The 21,147-nt window shown below is 40.9% G+C and overlaps 2 protein-coding genes across 2 annotated transcripts; both read right to left on the reverse strand.

Annotated features, from left to right (window-relative positions):
• Positions 1-306: 306 nt before the first annotated feature.
• On the reverse strand, positions 307-8,470 carry LOC311173538 (protein SLFN14-like; the record flags this gene model as incomplete). Its single annotated transcript, XM_084237561.1, has 4 exons — positions 7,398-8,470; positions 5,334-5,462; positions 3,867-4,581; positions 307-1,138 (listed from the first exon to the last, which is right to left on the reverse strand). The coding sequence occupies exons 1-4, from the start codon at positions 8,455-8,457 to the stop codon at positions 307-309; spliced, it is 2,736 nt and encodes a 911-aa protein (XP_084093687.1). The 5' UTR covers positions 8,458-8,470.
• A 9,949-nt stretch (positions 8,471-18,419) lies between these two features.
• PEX12 (peroxisomal biogenesis factor 12) lies at positions 18,420-20,838 on the reverse strand (the record flags this gene model as incomplete). The annotated part of the gene is made up of 3 exons (XM_084238396.1): positions 18,420-18,819; positions 19,569-20,122; positions 20,713-20,838. 3 exons carry the CDS (start codon positions 20,836-20,838, stop codon positions 18,420-18,422), a joined length of 1,080 nt encoding a protein of 359 aa, XP_084094522.1.
• Between the last annotated feature and the right edge of the window lie 309 nt (positions 20,839-21,147).

Here is a 21,147-nt window from a genome sequence, read left to right on the forward strand (position 1 = left end):
GAATACTTCTGTGGTTGACAGAATGGACTAGAATGGACTGGAATGTACTCAGAAAACTAGAGGCATGAGCAATTGTAATTTTGTTGTAATTGTACAAGGAGAAGGTAAAGTAGACTGGGGAAAGGACAGTGAAGGGTGACATGGCAAAGAGAGTTAAAAGGTCAGTCCCAAGAGACATTTCTGTGGCCATACTGATCATGCCTTGATTTTCTCACTTGTAATATGTAAAAAGGAGCAGCCAGCTGCCATCTGATTGGGAGAAGGGACTCTGCTCTTTTTGGCTTTCTGGATTGTTTGAAATACTTTTCAGAATGCTCTCTTTTCATAAAGCAGGTAGAGATGTTTGATGGCTCTTGAGGCAAAACAGAGTTTATGAACTCCCTCTGACAGGGCATATTCTGGACTAAGTGCAAAGACGACATTTCTCTCCAGGCCTGAAAACTGCTCAATACTGTCTAGGATGATGTGACTGCCCAAAACACCAGCAGCCTGGCTGAACACAACTTCTGTTGCTCCGGGGATCTCAATGAATTCCATTGCTGTTAGCAGTGCAAGTTCATAGCGTCTTCTGTCCTCCCTTTTCCTGCACAGAATTGCTATATCTTTGGGCTGATATCCACATTGGAACAGATTGTGACATCTTTCTGCCACATATTTTGTGATTTGTTCTGTTGTCAGGTTGGTCCAGATCTCACACACCCCAGGCAAAGCCTGGGCACACACTGCTTCCTCGTAGGCATCTTCCCCAAACAATGCCAATGTGTCTGGAGACATGTGGCAGGGAGGATTATTTTTGATCCTCATCATTTCTTTTTTCATGACCATTGCTATTTCCAGAGCACAGTGGATCCCATTGGTGACTGTTTTTCTAGGAAACTGTGCAAATGGAGGAGGAAGGCCACTGACATCTGCATGACGGACTTGGAAAGGGTCCAGAAAAAGCCAGAGAATCCCATGGTGGAGGTTTTCACTTCCAGACCCCCTCACCTTGGGATGGGTGATGCTCCTAGCCTTCAGGAACCAATCGCCATAGTTACTGCAGAAATTCTCAATCTCATCAATCACTATGTGTTTAATCTTTCGAAATTCCCCTCGCATGAAGTTTTTCCTGGTCACCACTTGGCAAGTGGTCTGTTGGCTGTAAGAATGAAACAGAGAACAGGATTTCAGGCATATAAACACCTGGAATATCATTCCTCTCTGGACTGGAGCCAGAGGCTAGAGCACTTTTGGAAGCTGATTTAATGATTCAGTAGTGTTCTGGACACTTCTGAACTGCTCTACTTACAAATGACTTGGCAGACAGTATACAAAATTGTAAACCCTACTTTGGGGGCTAATCTGGTTAAATCTGCAGGTAAAATTTTTTAAATCAACCCAAAAGAGGATTTTTAAATTTCCATTAGTAGTCGATTTCTGCTGCTTGACAATTCCTAAAGACAAACTCCTTACTGCTAGACAAAATCTCAAAAGTCATTTATATTTATTACTACCATTTCTTTTTACTATTACTAATCCTTTTCAGAATTAGAGAACAGTCATTATTTTTTTTAAAGATTTGTTTATTTATACATACAAGTGCTGGGGTGTAGGCCAGAGGTAGTTGAGAGGATTCACCAGAGACAGAGTGAGGAGCAGAACAGGCAGATGGACTGAAATACGCTGCTGAGGGGAGCAGTGGGTGAGGCAGGAAAGGTGTGCTGGGCCATGTGGGTCAGCTTCCTGGTTGGGCTGGGGAATCCAACTCTGTGGCAGTGTGGCTGGTGATAGCTTGATAATGCTACCTTTAACCCCTGCACCACCAGGGAGGCCCAACAGTCATAATTTTTATATGCAAAAGAGGTATATGTTAATACAGATTCCTCTAGAGCAAGTCCCATCTCCCCCATTTACTTGTAGTACAAAGCTAGAAAAATCTATTTAGATTTTTATATGGAAAATTTTAAAAGGTTGCTGAGTTCCAGCACCTGCCAAGTAGGTGAGTATATAGGGCTATGCCTCTCTGGAGTACCTACCCTGTTTACCTAATGCTGTTCTTTTATAGGATGTCTTAGTAAATCAGAGGAGGTAAACAAATTAGAGGTGACAAGAAACAACCAAATCTGCTTTAAAAATACATACACATTTCCATATACATATGTCATCTTAACAAACTTTAACATTTCTTGCCTCATCTAATTTGGATCCAACTATTATCATTCATTCCTACAGACTACACACATGCAGTCTCTGGCACTTTACTCTTTTACCTTGAATCATAATTATTCATGTCCAATTTGGACTGTGAGGACTTCCTGAATAAAAACATACACTGATTCTTATCCATCTCTGTATTCACCTTGCATTAGAGGTTCAATAGATATTTGTTGACTTGAATTTTCCTTGTGACTAGAATGTTTTAAACTTACCTATGAAGCATAACAAACATAGGCCTTTAGCTATGTACCAGGGCTTTCATCATCTGGCATCTGGCTCCTTTCCAACATTAGTACCTGCCACATACCCACACTCCCTCAACTACTCTGGTTAGACCTACCATTCTGGTTTCTCTTGTTCTCCATACCTTTGCATCTGCTGTGCCTTTTTTGCCTTAGAAACCCTAATTTTGTTCGTTTCTACTTCTGATTTCATAAAAGTATGCCCAAGGAGCTCCTTCTCCGGGGATTACTTGATAACCAGCCTCCAGTTTAATTTAATATAAGCATATTTTTATTATCATATCAATTATACAGCACTCACATTGCTTATTTTTTTTTGTCTCCTTTAAGGGGTTTTAATGTAAGTTCCTTAGTGTTTATCCCTTCTAACATGACAGTTACACTGTACTTAGCATAGGAATAGTGAACCAAAAGATCTGCTGAATAAATTATCAAAACTAAAATGAATTTGCCTTCATTTGCTAGGTTATGTAAAAACCAATTTCTTCTACTAATTTAAAAGTTAAAGATTTAAATCAGGGCCTCCCTGCTGGAGCAAAAAATCTCAGCACTATCAAGTTATCACAAGCCACTGCAGCACATTCCATCCCAAGCCAGGTAGCTAGCCCACACGGCACAGCAGACCTTTCCTGTCTCACCCTCTGCTCCCTTCTGCAGTGTAGTTCAACAGATCTGCCTGTTCTGCTCCCTACTCTGTCTCTAGTGAATCCTCTCATCCCCTGCACCTCTGGTCTACACCCCAGTTCTTGTATTCATAAAAAATAAAATAAATCTTTTAAAAAATTAAATCAGAATTAAATTAAATCAAAGTTAAATAAAAAATTAATCAATTAAATAAAAAAATAAAAATCTAATTAAAAATTAAATCAAAATTAAATAAAAAAATTGCATGTTTTCTTAAATTATTGATTCATAAAAAGTCAAACAAATGAAAATACTTTATAAACAAGATCAAATGGCATTTACATTCAAGTTCCCATAGGTACAATGTCTAGTTAACTGAAATATTCTATGTCTTTAAAGCCATCAGTATCAAACAAAAAGCATATTTAAAGCAAGATAGGTTCATATTAATTTTTCTTAAATTTAAGGACACAGATTGTAAAAAAATATTTTTAGCTACATAAGTTTAAAGTTATGCATACTTGGCTAATTAATAATGAGAAGTTTAATCATTAATCCAGGAAGCCAGAAAGAGCAGAGTGGCTTCACTCAGGCAGGTACTTTATTAAGTAAAGTAACCATCTGTGGCCCAACTACCCGATCACCTGGAAATGTGTACAAAGTTTGGGCTCTTGCATTTACGCAGCTAAGGCATGGCAAAATCTCAAACTAAATCAACAAATTAATGGCACTGTTGAAAAGAAACACTTTTCAACACTTTTCAACAGTTACTACAATTTGCAATTTGTTTAGTGAAACTCTTACGCCACATAATCCTTCAAGGAGTCACTTTCACAAACATAGAGGATCTCCTTTGGCTTGCAGTGGAACAAGTCCTTAATCTTCGCCATGATCCTTATGGTGAGGGCTGTCTTCCTTGTTCCTGGAAAGCAGTAGATGAATAATTCTCGTGTCTCCTGAAGGCTCCCAGAAAGTAACTCACACTGCTCTGCTATGAGCAAGTTGAAGAATTCACAGCCCAGTTGGTCACTCAGAAGTGATCTTGAGCCCAACAAGACCACTACAAGGGCCTGCAGAACGCCTTTCACTTCATCTTCACCAGCAAGCCTGTAGGACTGGGGGTAATGCACTGGGATTTTGTGGAGTCTATGCTGTGTGCTGTGCAGGTATATCAGCCTTGGAATAACACACACTTTTCCTGTGTAACCACCGACAGTTCCCAGTTTCTGCTTTAACTGGTGAGCAACATTTCGGGCATACTCAAGGTGTCCAGTGGCCGTGGGGCCTATTAAGATTGTATAGAGGACCAGGGGGCTGTTAGCTGCTATTAGGAGAGCATCACACAGGACAGTCTGCTCTTTCTTTAAGTCGAGATCACTAGCCCAGCTTCTAGAAAATATCATAATCCCCCGAGAATAAGGATATATCTGCTTCTTCATTAATTCCTCCAGTTCTCTATAGTCTGAAAAGAGCTTCTTACAGAAGAATTCTGGTTTAAATTCTATCTCTTCCTGTGTCACTGAAAATTCAAGGAGTAGAAGTCAGTTACCACAATTTGCAAAAACATCATTAGCATTCCAGCAACATCAGAGGAAAAATGAGTCTAACCATAGTACAATGTCTGCAAAGAAAGCAACCCCTCTTCACAGACCAGGGCTGTGAAGGGCTCATTTCTGTAGCTTTCCTACAGGAGAAAGCAACTAGGGAGGAGTCTTCATAGAACACCTCCAAGCACCCTCTCCTCAGCCCCCATTAGTTTACTATTACTGGAGGGTGTTCCTTCTTGTTAAAGTTTTTTTGGGGGTGAACACAAATTTTTGGAGAACAGTGATTCCTAACACATGGCAATTCGGGCCTCCAGGAGCCACTTGGGAATGTCTGGAAATGTTCTGATTGTCACAGCTGTTCACAGGGCAGCCCTTGTGCAACAGGTAATTATCTGACCCAAATGCTGGTAGGGCCAAGTTTGAGAAACTCTGTTCTAGAAAGAACCTGTTGCATTGGGAAGCCAGGGGGCAGTTTTCTTGAGCTATAGACCTAAAGATGGTAAGAGAATTACTAAATTCTCTAGATTCTGAGAACAAAAGCTATCTGACAGGCAGCCCCAAAGCACACAGAAGTGTGGCGTGGATTTGATGACTGGGAAACAGAGTCACGTATTACTTCAGGACCATTACATCTTTAAAGAGAAAGCTTTGGACTAATTGCTATGTATTCCTCCCAAGTTCATTTTAGAAAATAGTTCCCTCAGCTTAAATCAAAAAGGAATACCTGGAAGCAAACGTTGTTGAAGAACTCCCTTAAATTCCAGGACTTTTGTGGAATATGATGGGCTTCTTGGTGCAGATGAAGTCGGTGAAATCAGAGGAAAGCTATAGCTTGTGACCAAACTGGAAGGAGCTAAACAAACACACGCAACTTTGGTTCAGACAAAAAAGAAAAAGTAAGAGAACTCTTTTCTTGCTCTTTCTGCTGGAGACAGTTGCCTGAGTCACTCTCACATTTTCTGTCTCAAACAGCTCACATCTGTTAGGAAAGGAAGCAGCTTCTGAGTCACTCTGTGACTCATCTTGGGCACTTGCGCTTCTCTCTCACAATGATTTCTAAGGTTTCTTCTAGCTCTAATATTCTAGTTCCAGATCATCTCTAAGAGGAAAAGACTTTAGTGGGAGTCAAAAGAGGTTAAGCACAGTATTTTTTTTTAATTTTTTTAAGAATTAAGTCATTTTATTATTTCTTTTTTTTTTTAAGATTTATTTATTTATTTATTTATTTATTTATTTATTTATTTATTTATTTATTTATTTATACAAGCACTGGGTACAGTCAGAAGCACGGGAGGGTGAGAGAATTCACCAGAGCCAGAGCGGGGAGCAGAGCAGGCAGAAGGACCGAAGTACACTGCTGAGGGGAGCAGCGGGAAGCAGGAGAGGTCTGCGTGCCATGCGGGACCCTCCTCCAGTGGCCGGGGAGCAGCCGGGGATCAAACTGGCGCTGCAGAGGCTGTGGGCAGCTTTGCAACCCAGCGCTCAACCACTGCGCCACCGGGGAGGCCCAAGCACAGTATTTTTTTAACACCATAATTGTTGTTTAAGTTCCCATTCAATGTATAAATAAATGGAATAGGTAAGTGGCATGATCTCTGGTTTGGGGAATGTCTCTCTCTCTCTCTCTCCCCCCCTTCTCCCCTCTCTCTCTCTTTTTCTCTTCCCCCCCTTCTCTCTCTCAATCTTCTCTATGTGAGTCTTTCTCGTGCGTGTGTGTGTGTGTGTCTGTGTGTCTGTGTGTGTGAAGGGGGAGAGAGAGAGAGAGAAGAGAGAGAGAAGCAGAGAGGGAGGGAGAAAAAGAGAGAGAGAGAGAGAGAGAGAGACTGACTCAAAATTGGGACAAGAGAATGATCAGATAAAATCACACATGTCGTGATCCAAGCTTCTTTTATCAAATGTGGAACATATTGACCATGAAGGCAAGTTATAAACTTTATTCTAGCTATAAGTCTTTTATGGATTGATTAGAAATCACCAGAATCAGTTCTGCTGAGTCTAAGCAGAACTGTAAAGGAAGTAAAAACATTAGGAGCCCCTCCCATCTCATTTTGCAAATTTTCCCCTACTTGGTGGTGCCCATGTTGAAGACATTAGTTCCTAATGTAACTGAAACAATTCAAATTCCAACAGGTTTCTCTTGAAAGAATTAGTGGAGAGCTCTTCTTAAACAATGCTTCCCTGAAAAACGTTTACCGTGAGAATATTGGTGAATGTTTTAGACTAGCACTATGAACCCGCAACACTTTTTCAACAGGCCTTTTCAATACACACGATTTTCACTAACTCATGGCACGATGGCATATTATAACTTTCTCAAAATAGACTAAAATCCAGGCACTTTTTGATCTCCAAGAGTTCATATTCTGAGTCTTTTGAACGAAAAACATTAGAAAAAGAACCCTATAACAGGAGAATAGTTGTAAGTTATTGTTTTCAGTTGTGATAGTTCTATTCTTTATCTAAAATAGCTCACTAGGGGCCTCCCTAGTGGCCTAGGAGTTAAGTCTCAGTGATATCACATCCGTCCCTGGCCAGGGACCTGACCCACATGTGGGGAAAAAGACCCCTCCTGACTTGCCCGTGCTTCCCTTGCAAGTTTATTTCAGTAAATTCGCCTATTCTGCTCCCCACCCTATCTCTGGTGAAACCTCTCACCCCCGCACCTCTGGCCTACACCCCAATTCTTCTATGCAAATTTAAAAAATAAAAATATCTGACAGATGAGATATCTGACAGAAGGCAGAAGAGGAGCTCCTCCCTGCTGGATAAGGTCCTTGCTTCCTTTTACCTGGCTGAATATCCAGCATCATAGCCACCCACTGCTCAGCTGTCAGCCTTGAAACAGACCCGTCCTTCATGATCCAGGAATCTGGTGCTTCTGTGAATACCACACAGCAGAAAGGCTCCACTTGAACCACGCAGACATACCCATACAGGACATCTCCTTGGTACACATTCAATATCTTGGTAGTGAAATTCAGTTTTGGCTTCTCACAGCAAAAGTGGAATGCAGGCAATTTTTCTATGCAGTTTTCGATTACATTTTTTAATAAGTCAGGGTTCACTTTTTCTCTCTTACATCCAAACACTTCCTTGCTTTTATCATCCACACCAATAATTAGATATCCCCCATCTGTGTTGGCAAATGCAGAAATGTAATGAGACAGCATCTCTCTAATCCGAGGCACAATCTTTTTGGTGGTGAACCTTTTAAACTCCACATGTGTTGACTCCGTAAAGTTGAGTTTCTCCTTATATGTAAGTCTGTCCCTTTTAAAGAATTCTGCGGCAGACATTCTCATACCTTCCTCTTCCTGAATGTCTCGGTCAAGAACTATCGGAGACTCCAATACCTTCACTCTTGATCTTCCTTCTTGGGCTCTAGACTGCTTCTCTCTGAGAAGCTCCAGAGCACCACTGGCACTCAAGTTGATAGCAGAGGTCACAGCTCTCTGATATAAATTGGAGTGCAAGCTGCAAATTCTTAAAGGGAGGCTGAGAACATCTGGGGTCCATGACTTCACAAAAATCAGGAGATAGTGCCCATGCTGCATGTAGTCAAGGTATTTCTGTGATCCTGAGGGAAGGAGCTTTTGAAAAGACGTTTCCAGATCCAGCCCCAAACCATGGCATCCATAACTGTAGGTCTTATCACCAATCTCTGCTTTGATCACACCACCTCCAGAATTCAACAATGCACAAGTAGCCTGGATGATTTTGGAATTTTCACTTCTTTTCAAATAGCTATTGCTCATCTTCTTCCTGTTCTCTTCTCCAAAAGTGACTCTGCCCACTTCTACAATGATTTCAGGATAGAACATTTCCTTGTCAGTCTTGAGACTCTCCATTGCCACAGTTCCTCTGTATTCCAAACAATAACGGAAAAGGGTTCCAGTAAGTCATCAGGACAGAAAGTTTGTTTCTATATTAATTTTCAAAAATTACAATTTTTGTAATTTTCAAAAATTACAGTATTTTTCTTCAAAACTATAAATTATTAGACATATTTTTACATTGTAAGTAATTTTTGATATCATTATTTTCTAACAATTTTGTCAACATCCTTAGCTCTTCCAGCATAAACAGGCATAGCTGCTTAATATTTTACCATAATGGAAGATTTATATTGCTTAAATTTTTAGCTATTTTTTTACTTCAAATGAAGAAGCACCCACAGAGAGCCCAGATATAAAAGGTACAGGTTGCCATAGGAGCCAAAGCAAGTTATTAGGAGTCAGATGATGCACCAATTTATAATTTGAAGGGGTAAGGAAGAAAGGCAGAAAATTAAGAGTATAATTTTGCGGTATGTGTGATACAAAACATCTGGCCATACGAGGGTGTGGAGAAAAAGGAACTCTTCTGCACTGTTGGTGGGAGTGCAAACTGGTCCAACCACTGTGGAAAGCTGTGTGGAGATTTCTGGACCTACTAAACATAGAGCTTCCATATGATCCAGCAATTCCACTCCTAGGTATTTACCCAAAGGACACAGAAACATCAATTCCAAAGAACACCTGCACCCCTATGTTTATAGCAGCACTGTTTACAATAGCTAAGCTTTGGAAACAACCCAAATGCCCAAAAATAGATGACTGGATCAAGAAGATGTGGTACATATATACCATGGAATATTACTCAGCATTCAAAAAAGATAAACACATGCAATTTGCTGCAACATGGATGGCGCTGGAAGGGATCATGCTCAGCGAAATAAGCCAAAAAGAAAAAGAAAAATACCGGATGGTCTCACTCATAGCAGGAATCTAGAAAACTTAAATAAGGGACCAGGAAAATGAATAACTATAAGAAAGTGAAAATCAAAATCAACAAAAAACTATGAACCAGAGACACTTTTAGGGGGGCGGGGGCGGGAGGGGAGGGATTGGGGTCAGAATGGGGGGCTGCAATTGTATGGGGAATACAACAATAAAATTTATAAAAAAAAATAAAAATGTTCATTCAAAAAAAAAAAAAAACAAAGTGTAACTCTGGAAAAAAAAAAAATCTGGCCATAAAAGTTGGTATTCTTTATGTGCCACTTTCTACATTTTAAAAATCTTTGGTCTACTCCTGAAAGAATGCTAATAGATGCCAAATACAGAAATATTTTTAGCTCTTCAAACATTGTTCTAAGTTCTAAAATGACATTTCTTCATATAGAGTGTAATGTAGGAGCAAGAGTTGTCCTTCCCTCCTAATCTTTCTTCCCTGTACTATGGGATCTCTAAGATTTGGGAAAGAACTTGATCTTTTGGGATATAGTCATGAAGCTGTGGTGAGTCTTCCTTTGCTTCACAGACCAGAGAACAGCCACTTAACTTGAACTAGGGTTCTGAAATAAATATTTCAGAAATCATCTCTTTAGATTTTTCTAACTGCAAAATAAAATATTTACTAACTCAAACCAAAATTCTTTATCTAGAATAAGAGAACCCATTTCTTTTGTGTGATCTTTGCAAAGCAGAAGCCATCTGGGTGTTGTTTACATCACCCAGAGGAGGAGAAAAACAAACAGTTATGCAGCCAGATATGCACCCTCCTCTGCTACTAGTTTGCTTTGGGTTGCCTTGTCATTTCCTCCAGGCAAACCAAAATCAACCTGATGAATTGCTTTGTCACATGCAAGCATCTCCTACAGATAAATGTAAAACAGATGGCTGCTTAGAGAAATTTCTGACAATGTTCTATTCATATCATAGAATCACAGAAGTATTTGAAGGAACTTTAAACATCTTTTAGTTCTACCATCTATCGCTTAATCCCCCCTTTAACATACCCAATTTCCAAAAGAGTACTTTTCAGCAACTGTTTGACCATCTTAGGCAATGAGTAATTCGCTACCTGTTCAAATTAGTGCCTTCTACTTTCCAACAACTATTAAAATGGCTTCCTTATTTTCAGATGGAAATTGTCTCCCTAAAATCTATACCTTCAGGGACCCACAGAATAAATCATATTGCTTTTGGACTGACAGACCTGTAGTCTCATGATTCCCAAGTCTCATTGATGTTACCTGGATAAGAATTACAACAGATGTAATGTTTTCTGAGATTCTAGTTTCACATCCTTTGCATTCATCACAAAATTTCTCATTTATTGTCCCTTACAAGTTTCTCCTTAGCTACTGTTTAACTGAGTCCTTCATACCCTTAGTCATAAACTGCACCAAACATAGATTTTTTTTAAATTACTTTTTTACCTGATGTTCTTGCTTTTCCTCTGCTGCTTCAGTTCCACATCTGGCTTTGGTGTGAATGTTTGCCTCTGTCACAGGCACTGTTACCCTTTGATATCAGCCTGGGAGGTGCAGGAACTCTGCCAGGCTCCCCTAGTTTTCATAACATTGACCCACTGAGGAAGGCTGATAAGGACTCAAGAAAAGCCAATGACGAGGCAGACTAGCAGACCAGGGTCTGACCTCTAGTAGTAAAGGAGATAGTAATAGGGAAACTCACAGTTTTCAAACTTCCTATTTCCATACATCATAGAAACACCTCCTGTCCTGGAGGTGTTTTTATTTTATTCAAAGCTTTTTCTGACTCTTCCTTTGTTGGGCACAGAACCTTGGTGAGAAGATTGTGGATGATTTTTCATTTATTTCCTTTTTCTTTTTAAGTTATGGGTTTTTTTTTAAAGATTTATTCATTTATGCATACAAGAGCTGGGGTACAAGCCAGAGATATGTGTGTGCGCACGTGCGTGTGTGTATGTGTGTCTGTGTGTTTACTCACCAGAGACAGAGGAGGGAACCGAACAGGCAGACTGACCGAAATACACTGCTGAGGGGAGCAACGGGCAAGATAGGAGAGGTCTGCCTCGCCATGTGGGTTTCTCCCTGGCAGGCCGGGGATCGAACTTGTGCTGCAGAGGCTGTGGATTGCGTCACAGTGCAGTGCTTAACCCCTTGTGCCACCAGGGAGGCCCTCCTCTTTCTTTCCTTTAAAAAAAACTTTTATTATTTTCTATTGGTCGACAATGAATATCATTTTTTATAATTAAAAAAACCAATTAAATAAAAAAAATCAGTACAGCATTCACTCATTTGAGGATGCTGGTTTTATAAAATTAGTCAAGTTTCTTCAAGTAGGCTGAATAGTGGTCACTAGTGATGATGATGATGGTGATGATGGAGAACCTGTAAATGTTACCTCATACGGAAAGAGAGTTTTGAAGATGTGATTAAGTAAGGATCTTGAGTTTGGAAGATTTATCCTGGACTACTGGGTGTGCCTTAAATCCAATCACAAGTGTTCTCATAAGAGAGAGATTTGATAGACACAAAAGAGGAAGAAGCAATGTGATCACAGAGGCAGAGACTGGAGTGTTATTGCCATAATGAAGGAACACCAGCAGCCACTGGAAACTGGAAGAGGCACACAATGGCATCTCTCCAGAGCTTCTGGTGGGAGCACAGGTCTGCCCACACCTTGACCTCTGCGCAGTGCAACTGATGCAAACTTCTGGCTGTGAGAAAATAAATTTATGTTTTTTTAAGCAACTAAGTTTGTGGTATTTTGTTACAGCAGTCACAGCAAACAAGTTTACTTCTCCCCTCTAAATCAAACCATCAAACAACTCTCTGTTTCAATTTGCTTACAGTAAAATGACATACTTAAATAAGCTTCTGACACCCATAGTTTCCTTATTAACTGAAGTTATTATTCCTACAAAGTTCCACTTTGCTGGTATTCACCTTTTTGCATGTTTCATTGAACATATTTTCCAGGGTAAGAGACAGAATGGATACTATGGTGTATAATCAGCACAGCAACATAATAAACCCCAAAGGCCTGCTCTCAGCTTCAACCTTAACCCTTTTTTACTCAGTTGACTTCCAAAATCAGTCTCACTTTTAGTTCTACCATTTACCTTAATTCTCAACCTCACTCTAACACTGAAATCCCTTTGCTATTATTTACTTTTAGAAAGATTGAAAATGACCAGTTTTTACTGGGCATGTGCTGGAAGCTTTACATACTATATGGAAAACTGAGATTATCTGACTAGTAAATAGAAGAGCTGGGAAAAGCCTGGTCTGTCTAATACAAATATTCCTAATTTTTCTGCCGCCTTTCAGTTTTGATATTCTGGATTGTTTTGGAGTCTTCAATATCAGAAATCTACCTAAATTCCTCTCCTTTTCTTTCCAGTCAACAGAAAGAACATTACTTGGACAGAAGAATTAGGAACTGGTTTTTTGTTTCCTTCTTATTGTTCTTCAATATAGGTTGAGGAACCAAACAGAAGAAGGAGGGATGAGGTGAAAAATGAGTAAAGAGACTTTCTCTTCCTTCTTCAATGTTTCCTAGTTAATTCAGTCTCTGAATATGAAGGTTTTTTTCAGATCAGGGAGAATTTCATATCTTGACTCTGATATCTCTAAAACAACTGTCCCTGACACAAATTGAAACCAATAGCTTGGACAGTGTCTCTTGGGAAAATGATCTGGTCATACTCTTGACAATTGGCTAAGAACCAGAATCCCCAGTTTCTTTGAGATGTGTTTATTCACTAGGCATTTCAGTTTATCAGGTAGTCACAGCACAGCCTTCCTGCACAAGACACAAACTGTCAAATATCAGCATCCATCCACCATCCATCCATCCCACCTTCAGTTGATTCAGAGATGTTTCAAGACTATAGAGAGCATAATGACCAAGAGCCCAGCGCTCGCTCTACCATGTCAGTATCTGACTCTGGGTAAGTCTTCTAGTTTTTATCAATCAGCTATTCTTTTTTTTTTTTAATTATTATTTTTTAAAAGATTTATTTTATTTATGTATACGAGAGCTGGGGTGTAGCCCAGAGATGTGGAGCGTGAGAGGATTCACCAGAGACCGAAGAGGGAGCAGAACAGGCAGTCAACCAGCTATTCTCTTGAGACCTAGGGTGCTGACCCTAGTTCAGCCCCTTACTAGGCTTGAGCCTTCCAGGCCAAGCCGCTGACGGAAGGAGCTTCCGCGATCAGGCCCGCTCCACCCCCGATGTTCGCCTTGCCTTCCGATTGGCTGCTCTTCGCCCTAGCCCCGCCTCAAGGCAAAAGCCACGTGACCCTGTAGCGGCCGCGGGATTGGTTGTTCTGCGAGAGCCGCACTGGGCTATGGGACACCGAGGGGCCGGGGTGGTGGCGGCCGGGTCGGTACGCGCGGGGGTTGCGGGGAATCGCGAGGCCTTGCGGGCGCTGCCGTCAGCCTCCGTCGGCCGGGCTGGCCTCCTGGGAGTCCAGGGCGTGGAGATTTAGGAGTCCGGAAGGCGGGCTGCGGACTTCTTCCAGGGTCTTTGGTTTGAAACCTGACTCCGGCCTTACTTATGTTTTTCCAGCAAACACGAAAAACTGACTTATTTCAGTTTTCCCTGAGGTTGGTGGAGCTTGGGCCTCGTTATTATGATTTTTAAGCGTCCACTATTTGTAAGCGCTGGTTCTCCTGCGCTGGGCGCCACGAGGTAGAAGCTGGGGGAAGGAGGGCTCAGTGATGCTTGAGGTATGGTCATTCCTCACTTTCAAGGTAAGTCTGTTTATGAATTATGCTTTTATGATGTAGGCGCTTCGGGCTTTCTAGGGAGGGTCACTCATGCACCAGGCCCCGTCCTCAGTGCAGCGGATGCAGTAAGAGACGCCTGGCTCTTTAGGAACTCAGCGTGATGGGGCTGGTTAGGAGTAAGCAGTTCTCCTCCAGATTGAAAGAAGCGGTCGAAGGCACTTCCAGGGGAGCAAAGTTAACTGAGTACAAGAATTAGGAGAGTGCTGGAGCGCCTGAGGGTGGGAGGAGGGATTTACCCAGGGGCTGAAGATGAAGCTGATAGGTAGGAAGGACTTAAGATTTTTAAGGACCCTGGATTCCAGGGGAAGAAGGCTTTTCTAGATGGAGGGCACAAAATCTAATAGCCGGTTGAGGACTAAGTAATAGTCTGAGGGCCTCCCCGGTGGCGCAGCGGTTGAGCGCTGGGTTGCGAAGCTGCCCGCGGCCTCTGCGGCGCCGGTTCGATCCCCGGCTGCTCCCCGGCCTCCGGAGGAGGGTCCCACATGGCGCGCAGACCTCTCCTGCCGCCCGCTGCTCCCCTCAGCAGTGTACTTCGGTCCTTCTGCCTGCTCTGCTCCCCGCTCTGGCTCTGGTGAATTCTCTCACCCTCCCGCGCTTCTGACAGTACCCAGTGCATGTATAAACAAAACAAACAAATAAATAAATAAATAAAACATGCCTCTATAAAAAAAAAGTAATAGTCTGAGTAAGTAATATATGTTAGGGTTATAGTGTTAATGATAAAGATGAGTCACTTTTGAAACATCTGGAATGCTAAGTGAGACATTCCTGGACCATGGGAAGAAATTTTGAATCACTCCTACATTTTTTTTTAAAGATTTATTTAATTATGCACACAAGAATTGGGGTACAGGCCAGAGGTGTGGGGGGTGAGAGGATTCACCAGAGACGGAGTGGGGAGCAGAACAGGAAGAAATACACTGACTGAAATACACTGCCGAGGGGAGCAGCGGGCCAGTTAGGAGAGGTCTGCTGCACCTTGTGGGTAGCTTCCTGGTGGGGGATTCAACTCATGCTTCAGTGGCTGCAGATAGCTTCATAGGTTGTGTCTTAACCCCTTGAGCCACCAGGGAGGCCCTCCTACATGTTTTAATGTTAATAGGTGTGACATTCAGAATATGTTGATTGGGAGAGAAACTGGAACAAGAGATCCATTGAGACAGCAATAGAGTCTGCTTGGAAAAAACAGACTTTAAAGTCAGGTACTCTTTGGTTCAGAACTTGGCTCTATTTACCACTTTCCTGATTTTTGACAAAGCTGTTTAAGTTTTGAGCCTGTTTTCCTCATTTGTAACGTGTACCTATTTCACATGTGGAGGATGATGAGGTTAAAGGATAGCCACTGTAAAACAGGCACTTTGTAAGTTTTCCTTTATAGAGATAAGTCGCTGAATGGCCAATACAAATCAATAGCTGCCAGTTTTTTTTAACTTGGTATATCACTCTATCAACATTTAGAGATAGCTGAAGCAAGCATGTAGTGTGTCCAGTTGTTTAGATATTATCAATACCATGGTGAAAGGCTGGAGAGGCTGTGGTGATCCTAGTACTTTTCCATGTCAGCTATAGCATACCACCAGAGGGTGTCATTAGACCACAAGAAAGGCAGTCAGCTTTCTCAGTCAGGTGTTAATTACCCCATTGTTTCCTTTATTTACTCTTGACCTGGAAAAAAAGTGAATTTAACTTTGTATTTAGCTTGTTGTGCAAACACAAATCTGGTAATCAGACCTCAGTTCTCTTTCCACCTCTACTGTTCATTTGCTACGGACCTCTGGCAAATCATAACCTCTTTAGGTCTTGGATTCTTAACATAGAAGATTCTGCAGTAATTCTATGAGTATATTTTCTATCTTTGTTGGCAGAATTGTAAATAAAATTGTATATTAAATGAACTGGAGTTTGTTTTGTAAAGGAATTTTAAAGTCTTTTCTAAAGCTTTTACTTTAGAACTAGATTACAAATCCCTCCATAGACGTCCTTGAGATATTATGTGTTTGGGCTCATTAACAAAAACAAATGTTTTTTGAGCTATAAATGCTCCTCCAGTTTCCCCTGTGCTTCAAAAACAAAAAAATGTCCCCCTAAAACTTGTGCCAAGTTTGCATTTTGCACAGCAGTGTTGCTTACACAAGCCATGGTGAAAGAGAAAATGTTTATTGAAAACCATGATGGAAACTTACTAAAAAGAAACGTTAATTTTTTTCATAGATAAACCATAGTTTTTTTGGATGGGGAAATGGATGTTGGGCTGCTCTTAGATAATACAAGGAGGTGAAATGCAATGATGCGATGATGAGTGAAGTATAGTCTGACCTGGTATTGCCATTGCTTCAGTGTTGGCTTTGACCAGGGTATGATCCCTTAATCTTCTCTCTGAGCTGATTCTGTTTGTGTTTTTCCACATTGGTATGTTCTAATTTAATGGATACTGGCTCTTATGTATGAGTGCTTTGTTGATATTCTTTTGAATTACTGATATTTTTATATTCTCCTTCTTAGGTTGAGGTGAAAAAACTGGCTTTGACCTCTTCGTGAAGACACCATCATTTCAATCCTGAATCTCACTCAATTCCCTTATTGACTTATTACAGTAAAAGTGTTTGTTTAATTGACTGTATTTGTTTTGGTAAGCCTTGAGATTTAATGAGAATTACTGCTAGTATCCATAGTACTCTTATGATACGTAAATGTATTAATTTTAAAATCCATAGGCTAATCCATTTCAAAATTTAGTTTTATTACATTTGTGTTATCAGAGAATGTGCTTTGAATTACTAAAATGAGTTAAAATATTAGAAAACACCTATCTCAGCAGAAATACTTACAATATTTTCATACTTCGTCTTCTAGTAATGATTTTTTTTAACCCCATATGTTCTCACCAACCTGCCAATTCAATGGAATTAATTTTACCACGTAGGCAACTTAGGTGTTTCTGTTGTATTTCTAATACTAGGTATTTCACACAGGCTAAATTTTTGCTAATGGAATAGATGATTTTTTACCCCAAGTATTGGATTAACAAAAACCTCAAAAAAGTCAAGGGCCTCTCTGGTGGCGCAGTGGTTGAGTGCTGGGTTGCAAAGCTGCCGGCGGCCTCTGCACCACCAGTTTGATCCCTGGCCGCCAGACGAGAGTCCCACATGGCACGCAGACCTCTCCTGCCGCCTGCTGCTCCCCTCAGCAGTGTGGTGTTGCTGAACATTAACTTCATTAACTTCATCAAGTCTGCCTGTTCTGTTCCCCGCTCTGGCTCTGGTGAATTCTCTCACCCTCCCATGCTTCTGACTGTACCCAGTGCTTGTATAAATAAATAAATAAATCTTTAAAAAAAAAAAAAAAACCACCTCAAAAAAGTCAAAAGGTAGCCTGAATGAAGAAAATGTGAACACCTCAAGTAATCTTTTAAGTTCACATATAAACATTACCACATGGAACAGTTCATTGCCAAAAACATTTATTCTTAAAATTTACTTAAGCGTTTCATAGAAACTTTAGTAGTAGTCGGAATAACTCATGCCAGTCTAGCAAACTTCAAAAGCAAGCAGATTGAGCTTATTAAAAGATTCTTTGCACATTCATAGTTAGATCGATATTTTACTTCATCTCTTCATTGCTTACTAGCTTTGCTTTCACACTGAAATCTTCATACTACTCTATAAACACTCAACCTCTATTTTTCTTCAGCCAGTTTCCCAAGAAAGCTATGCATAGTTCATAGAAGAATCTTTAAAGTTGATCACTTACAGCAAATGTTAGCTAACAAAATGGGTCATGGTATATGGGAGGAGCTGTTTTTCTGAGGTGTTGCTGAACATTAAACAGCAGATCCATGTTTCACATTATTTGCATACTGAGAAAAATCTTTACCTCATACGCAGCTACTTTCTAAAGAAAAGGCCTAATTCCCCTTTACCTTCTACTTGTGAGGTCTAACTTTTTTTTTTTTTTTTCCTGAGAGCTTCTAAACCTCTTGTTCTTTTAAGGAAAGGAATAGGTAATATTTCTATACTGATTATCCTCCTTATCCACTTTCTCTACACTAATCCTTATGTCCCCAGTAATCCTGGGGTCTAAGGAGCAGGCCAAAAGGTGAGGATCATTAGGTATTTCCTTATAAAGAAATACATATGGCTGTTTCAAGGTCATATAATTACAAATCAAGGCTGAGAAGTTCTGAAATGATGCTATGTATCATGCTGAAAACCAGCCCTGTGGCCTCATACTGCAATAATTTTGTTGTGAGATACAATGCTAATCCTTCAGTTTTCAGGGGAGTACAGCTTAATTAGATGTTGTACTTCTGTTGGATAACCTGTGATGGGACAAGCTTGGTGACTCCTCACATAATTAAACACACAACGGTAACAAAACACATAGCCAGAGGTAGCAAGAACAGTATCATTCACCCGGGTTTTGCGACACAGCGGGCACACAGTCTTCAGTTTGGGTAACAGGGGAGAATCAGAATTGTAGTCTAGGTGTACAGGTGGTGGTGGAATAGGCAGGGCAGTCAATGATTTGATGGTTTCTTGATTTTCAGATGAGTACCACCACTCAAGGAACTGCAAGAAGAACACTCCCACAGAAAGGCCAGTAGAGAGGGATAAGGCAACACCTCCCAAGGCTTTCTTCAGAGCTGACTTTATCTTCTCACTAACACTTGGGAGAAATAAAACAAGGAGGCAAAAGGAGAAACTTTATTTAGAATGACTATAAACGCTATTCTTACACTTCATCAAAATCACTGATTCAGTTTGGGGACTGAATAGTTGCTAGATGATAATAAGGAGCTATTCTAAATGATTCTGACGTCAGTATTTTAGGCGTATAGGAGTTAGTTATACTGTTTTCAATGTACAGTAGAGTTTGTGTGTTTTGAGAAAAATTAGTGAAGTTTTGATTATATAGGCTTTCTCTGGGTCTAAGACAGTATATCACTTAAAAAATAAATATGTATTTTAACTTAGAGGAGAACACAAACTAATTAGAAGTGGTATCACACTAGTTAAGAATTAAGAGCAAAGTCTTTAGAATCGTATTGGTCTGCTTTGAATCTCAGCTCTATCACCTTCTAGTTGTGTGGCCCTGGCAAAGTGCTTAGCTCTTGGGGCTTAGTTTATTCAACAGTTAAATTAGGCTAATACAGTTATTTCACTGGGGTGTTTTGAAAATTAAGACAATGTATATTATATAAATTCCTAGCACAAAGCCTTGCATGTACACGTTCACAAAAACGTAGGCAGTTTTATGAGGAAGGTTACCAGGATGGCAATCCTTGTTTACAGATACAAAAATTTTTCTGATTTTATGAAATATTTCACAGTGGACTGAGGGAGGTAAATGTCAAAACTTAGGGTAATACTTTACAACTTATTTATAAAGATTTGGAGGAAACATTAAGGCCTTACCTCTTGGCTGGTTGCTGTGTCATGCTGGGTTCAGTTGATTTGTGGGCCAGAGCTTGTATATCTTGAACTGTAAGTCGACTTAGCTGAACTCCAGCCAGACTCAGCAGTGGTGAGTGGTGCTTGGCCTTTCCTAAGATATATCGAAGTTGTTGTACAAGAAACCAGCCTTCCCAGGCCATGTTAACAAATGGATAGGCTGCCAAGAAGGCTCTATAAAACTTTTTCCAGCGGGAAGAAGGGGGATGGATTGAGTATTCATCCTCTTCTCTCAGACTAGAAACCAGCTTCTCCAGCTTCACTTTCAGGTAGGGAAGAAGAACCAGAAATATAATTGACTTCCAAAACTGCTTCTTCGGGAGACCGGCACTGGCCAGTCTCTGAGGCCTGTGTGTGTCCCCCATTACAATCCGCTTCAAGCCATAAAAGTTTTCAGAAAACGAGGCACTGGTTTTAGACAGGTAATGCTGCTGGAGCAGAAGATCCAGGAGGGTAAAGATTTCATCAAACCATCTCCAAAAGAAGCCATAGTGGGCAGGATTTGATTCTGCAAGAACCTAAAACAAAAACAAATGGGTAAATGATACTCATTTCATTATACCACTGTTTTGTACTTACATCTTATCCCCTTAAAATTCTACACTTTGGGGCCTCCCTGGTGGCACAGGGGGTTAAGCACCACCCTATGAAGCAATCCTTGGCCTCTGCAGCACTAGTTTGATCCTGGGGCTGGCCAGGGAGAAACCCACATGGCGCAGCAGACCTCTCCTGTCTTAGCCACTGCTCCCCTCAGCAATGTACTTCAGTCAATCTACCTGTTCTGTTCCCCGGCTCAGTCTCTGGTGAATCCTCTCACCCTCCCGCACCTCTGGCCTGTACCCCATCTCTTGTATGCATAAATAATCTTTAAAAAAAAAAAAAGGAAAAAAAATTCCCCTTTGATCTGAAAAACCTCTTTTGGGATTTCTTTAACGTCTCCGAAGTTCTAGCTATTCAGTACAGGCCTCTACATATAACCAATACTCAACAGATGATGAATTATATGCTAATTGGTCATTTCAAAACCCAGAGTACCAAACAAACTCAAGTTACTGGTTTGGCTTTTACCCAGGTAGCCCTAAAACCTTTGAGAAAATAAATACCTTACCTTGACCACATGCTGAAGAGCAGGTCTCACTGCTGTCATTAAACCTTCCTGCGCTACCACCTCAAAGATGGATGGCTGGTCATCCAACACAGAAGCGGTTGTGAGGTGAGCCCCATGCTCAGCCATCGTTTCCTGTGTGCACTGGCCTTCACCTTGCCCACAAACTCTCTAGTGAGCATGAACTTTTTTTGGATATCAAATGGCTGCTCAGTCTTAAAGGTAATCTTTCTGCAAGACACCCGACACTTCACGGGAACTAGGAAAGCGGGACCTCTTCCGGACACAGAGGGGAGGGTCCCAGATGAAGGAAGTTCAGAAGGAAGTCAAGGCAGACGTGAGTGGAAGTGGTGCGTGGGGCGGGGGTGACTTGTCAAATGCTGCACCACACAGAAGGAGCGTGTCTATGGACGGCAGGTACGGGCAAAGGAGAGCCGT

Source organism: Talpa europaea (genome assembly GCF_964194135.1).
Source record: "Talpa europaea genome assembly, chromosome: 7".
Taxonomy (NCBI): Eukaryota; Metazoa; Chordata; class Mammalia; order Eulipotyphla; family Talpidae; genus Talpa; species Talpa europaea.